Here is a 5,473-nt window from a genome sequence, read left to right on the forward strand (position 1 = left end):
TTTATCTACGGCAGGTATTTAAATATAAGACACAATAAATTAACCCATACTTATTCAAGAACATTGTAGCTGGAAGATTCATATCTTTGAATAAAAAATTAACAAAATAATGAAATTCTATTAGTTAAATTAATTTTGATAATTTTTTGTGAAGTGTAAAGTTTCTTTTGGGACATCCTGTATATTGGTATTAATAAATTCCTAAATTGAGTTACTCGAGTAATAATTGAAATCGATTAGAAGGATTGACTCACTTAAGAGAAGACAAGAATATCGATAGCTCTTGTAGGATAATTCATCCTTTTCTTAAAGCAGTCCTTAAAAAAGGATGAAAGAAAGAGAAAGAGAAGAATAGGAAAAGGAATGGAACATATCCGACGGTGTTCGTGTAAATTTTCTTTAGGATGCAATTCGTGACGTTTATCTTGGACAATTGCATCCATGACGAACAAAAAGTGGATAGGGAAACAAGAGAGAAAAAAAGAGAAAGACAGGTAGAGAGATAGAGTGATATATACACATATATATAGACAGAGGAAGAAGATAAAAAATTGAAGAAGGAAGAAGATAGGAGAAGTTGGGAACTCGAAGAAATGAATTAGCCAGCTGGATCTGGTCAGACAAGACGTCACAGTGGGGAGGAACAAAAATATGGAGTAGTGGTCGTCTTCAATGTGGTAGGGGTAGATTGTGGGCGTGACTATCATAGGGAGGGGCAAGAATGTGGGCGAGACTCGATCGATGTTTGATAGTGGGGATTATTTAGACCCTTAGGAGGGGGAGAATTAAATTTTCTCATCGCATTGGCGCAGAATATTCCACGTATCTTCTTAACTTTGTTTTTCAGTCTATCTTTCTCTCTCTGTTTCTTTATTTATCTCACTCTTTTTTATTTCTGAAAGTAATTAAAAAAAAATAACAAACGTAAGACAAAAAAAAACAATCAAACCACGAACTTAATCGAATAATAAAAAAAATATTTGATCGAGCCTATAGAATTCATTTTTCCTTTTAAAATGGATTCCAATACTTATTATTCGCATAAGTTTTGACATATAAAATCATTTAGATGGCATGCATATGACTCTCTTCATAATATTGCAAAAAATGAGATGACACGATTGTCGTCGATCTATCACGGCTATCAAGAGGCGAATACTATCGATTCGTTCCACACCAAGATAGAATATTTTAATCGAAGTTGATCGTCTTGTCTAGTCTCCTCCCGTCTCGTCTCTTATACCGAAAGATTTATAACATGAGTTTAGAGATAAAAATTCAAAGAGAAAAATAGAGATAGGATATTATAAATAGATGCATATACAGATAGATGGATAGAAAAAGAGAGAAAGAGAGTGAGTGAGAAAGAAGAGTGTGAGTACATAGGTTAGGGTTGATTTTCTGGACGAGTCCCCTACTACCGGTGCCATTGGTGCTAGTAGTGGGGGTAAACGCAAAAGGAACCTCGCGGTAGGGTGATACGTTCTCCAGTGGGCGGAGTTTACGAGCTGAGAGTTAATAGAGATACAATCGAAGGGTGTCTAGTGCACTGCACTCGGAGTTCTCGCGTAGGAGGAGTGAACAGGGGTATTCGGGGGGGTATTAGAGAGAGAGAGACAGAGAGAGAGAGATGAAAGGAGAGAGGGAACGAGAGGACGAGAGAGGAACGGGAAAGCCCGTAAGTAGGGACTCAGAAGTCCCCTAGTTTAGACATCACTGAGCGACGGATGGACAGCCAGTCAGACCCGTCACAGCACTCGCTAAGAGTGCTCGGAAACCTCGGGAAAAGCCTCCATCTAAGACTCGCGTTCTCTTTTCTTTGGACACGATCCAGGTTCAATTTTGAACCAGAAAGAACAAAAGAGAGAGAGAGGGTGAGGGAGGGAGAGAGTGAACGAAAGATAAACAGAGGGTGGGAGAAGGAGAGAGGGAAAGGAAGAGAGAGAGAAGGAGAGAGAGAGAGAGAGAGAAAGAGAAAGAGAAAGATAGTATGAATATTTTGAAGATTACAGTAGAGAGTATCATTTCAACTTAAATTTGTTTTGAATACTTTACGATGACACAATATTGTTTCTTTGAGATTACTGTCATTGAAATTATCCTGTGACGTTTGAGAAAAACAAAGAGAAAGAAGAAATTATATATAGAGATATATGTACATATATATAGAGATATATATGTATATATGTATATCTCTATATTATATATATAATTTATATAATACATATATATATATATAAAGAGAGAGAGAGGGAGAGAGAGAGAGAGAGAAAAAAAAAAGAAAGAGAGGAAGATAGAAATAGAGACAGAAAGGGAAAGTGTGTTTCTTGAAGGACAGTCTGTGACAAGAAGAGAATTACAAAGAACATTAGTGTCGTGGAGTGATATTCACTTGATTGTTTTAAATATAGCATTGAAAAGCTGAAGATTTCTTTTCAAGTGAAGGAAAAAGGAATATTAAGGACAACAATTGACTTGGAATAAATCATCGAAAAAGTAGTGTTTTTTTCGTCAGTATGGGTATTCTTTTTGGATTGGGGAATGTTAGTCCTCCTCGTCATCATCATCATCATCATCATCATCATCATCATCATCATCATAATCATCCTCATCGTGATAAATCAATCGAAGACGCGGATAAACTGGATAAACTTAGTAAGGAAGAAAATGAAGAAACAGCTTTAAGATTTAGCGTTGATAATATACTTCGGCCCGATTTTGGAAAGAAAGCTATTTTAAATACAAAAGGAACAGAAAAAATCAGCTTAAGTGTGCCCACGTACCACAATTCCACAACATCTATTCCAGTTCCACGTGATCTTACTGTGAGCACATCGTCGGTAAACACAATTAACAATAGGTTATCCCCACAATCCTCTCATATTTCGCCTCTTGTGAATCGGGAAAGGGATTCTTCTTGTCCGTCGCATTGTGGTCTCAGTAGAAGTGGAAGCGTAGAAAGTCTGGTTAGTCTGGCGAGTCTGGCAAGCAATAGGAGCTCAGTGACAGGTAGCTCTATCACAGGTAGCACTCCTTCCTTGAGTTCGGTTTCTTCTACTGTCGGAACCGAATCGGTTAGCGGTGAAAGTGCGACTACTAACGTCAATAACCTTACACAAAATGGAAACAATGGAACTCTTTGGCCTGCCTGGGTCTACTGTACGAGGTACTCCGACAGACCCTCTTCCGGTGAGTCCCATTCAACCTTTTCTTTCCTAGTTAAAATCGATCCTTTATAAACTTTTACCATGAAATAAGCAATCCTGGTGATCACAATAATCTATAAATACATGAATAATGGAATATTCCTTCAAGAAAACCCAAGTATTTCTATTACTCTACAGGTCGTATATATATATAACACAGTTTGAACATAATTCTAAGTCTTCTAACACTTTTTTAGGACGGAGGGTTGACGTTCGATACCACCTGTCTTTGTTCGCAGGACTTAATAGTCTAGAACCTATATCCTCCATTTACTATTTCTTATTTTCTTTTTTTTTCTTTTTCTATTTCTTTCTCTCTCTCTCTTTTTTTCTATCTTTCATTCTTTACGATTACCGGCTGACCCACATATATGCACTATTGCACCTCCGCCACCTTTACCACCATCAGCAACCTCTCGATCTTCGCACCGGGGTGGTCCGGAGCTTTCACGATGCCGATAAACGTGTTTACTAATTACACATTCCTATCGGACTTGTATTTCTACACGAGCCTCGAGATTGAACTTTCCTTTAATTAGGTAAATGCAAAACAGTAAAAAGAGAGAGAGAGAGAGAGAGAGAGAGAGAGAGAGAAATAGAAACGGAGATTAAATAATAGATTCTAATCAGAGATTTTCTTTTTATCTAATAGTTTTCAAATGGATTCTTATACGGTTAGGTGTGTTTAGTTACGATATCGAAAATATTTCATTTATTTTTCGATAGCGTACTTCATACAATCCCCTAACCTTTTCCCTATCTTCCTTCCTTCCTTTCGTTATGGTCAAGATCGAATAGGAAGGCGCGAATGTAAATCGTTGATAAATATCGAGCATCGATGTCCCGTCGCGATTAATTATTTATTCCACGAGCGTGCAAATTAATTTGATACGCTGCTAATGAACGCGATGGCGTGCACAAAAGTTGTATATCATGAGTACGCTTTTTTAATCAAACTTGACGCTCCGAATTTATATGTTTTATCAAGCTTTTCTTATATTTCTTTCTTTATTTCTTTCCTTTATATTTATAAATATATTTATATATTATGTATATGACTCATTTCTTCGAAAGCACATTCCACAAGAGAAGTTTAGTATTCCAGCATTTAAATTTCGAAATTGAACATCGGACTTATAAATATTCATCGACAAACTATCGTGTGTTCATAGTTGACGAGAAAATATACGTGAGAATTGTATGAACTGTTAACGATCGTAAACAGATATACGAAAATTTAGAAATACTTTTCGGCTACCGAATTTTTGATCAGAGATGAAATTCTTTTTTACGATAATTTCGTTAAATATTTTACATACTTAATTTATAGCTTTTCTATTTTTAAAAGGGAATAAAAAGATTTTTTTGTGTGAATTTTTGTGTAGGGCCAAGAACGAGAAGAGTGAAACGTTCACAAGGTGGTCCAAAGAGTGGATCCCCCGAGGAGAAACGACCAAGAACGGCATTCAGTAACGAACAATTGTCAAGACTTAAAAAAGAATTTGCTGAGAATCGATATTTGACTGAGATACGAAGGCAACAACTATCGAGGGATCTTGGATTAAACGAGGCACAAATTAAAATATGGTTTCAAAACAAGAGGGCTAAGATCAAGAAAGCCAGTGGACAGAAAAATCCATTAGCTCTACAGTTGATGGCCCAAGGACTTTACAATCACTCAACTGTACCGGTCGATGAGGATGGCGAAGAAATTGTTTCACCTCAAAATAATTCACAGTGAAAAGGAAATAAATATATAAAAAATTTATAATTGGAACAATTTTAGAGATACTGTCTCTAAAAATTAGATATATATAATTATATTTAATATCATAAATTTTTCATTTGTATTTATGATCAACAAAGAATATGAAAAGGATAGAATATGAAATTTAACTTTATGAATTAAAAAAATTAAATTAGATGCAATTTATCTGAGATATTAATCAGCTATATTTGTATTTAGATATTAAAATATTCATTTTAGATTATTTTATTTTAAAGAAATTTTAATTTGTTAATAAAATTCTACATTAAAAGAAAATAATCGATAGAATTAATTGTTAAAAAATAAAAAGAGTTTATATTTTATAAATGTAAATTCAAAGTGTTTCGTTAATTTTTCAATTATTTATTATCTTCTTTGTGAATAAATTGTAAATATATTAAATAAATTGTAGGTAGTTATGTAACTAGTTTTGTGCATATGTATGATAGGAAATTAATTTTAGTAGCAACATGTCGCGAGTTATCAAGCTAAGTAAATG

General features: G+C 34.8%; 1 protein-coding gene across 1 annotated transcript; it reads left to right on the top strand.

Moving 5' to 3' along the window:
• Window positions 1-1,898: 1,898 nt before the first annotated feature.
• Window positions 1,899-5,069, top strand: LOC107069152 (uncharacterized). Its single transcript, XM_089170189.1, has 2 exons — window positions 1,899-3,189; window positions 4,592-5,069. Exons 1-2 carry the CDS (start codon window positions 2,517-2,519, stop codon window positions 4,945-4,947), a joined length of 1,029 nt encoding a protein of 342 aa, XP_089026315.1. The 5' UTR covers window positions 1,899-2,516; the 3' UTR covers window positions 4,948-5,069.
• The last annotated feature ends 404 nt before the right edge of the window (window positions 5,070-5,473 follow it).

The sequence above is a fragment of the Polistes dominula genome, unplaced genomic scaffold (genome assembly GCF_049000335.1).
Source record: "Polistes dominula isolate Pdom_NZ unplaced genomic scaffold, Pdom_raw_medaka contig_15, whole genome shotgun sequence".
NCBI classification, from domain to species: domain Eukaryota; kingdom Metazoa; phylum Arthropoda; class Insecta; order Hymenoptera; family Vespidae; genus Polistes; species Polistes dominula.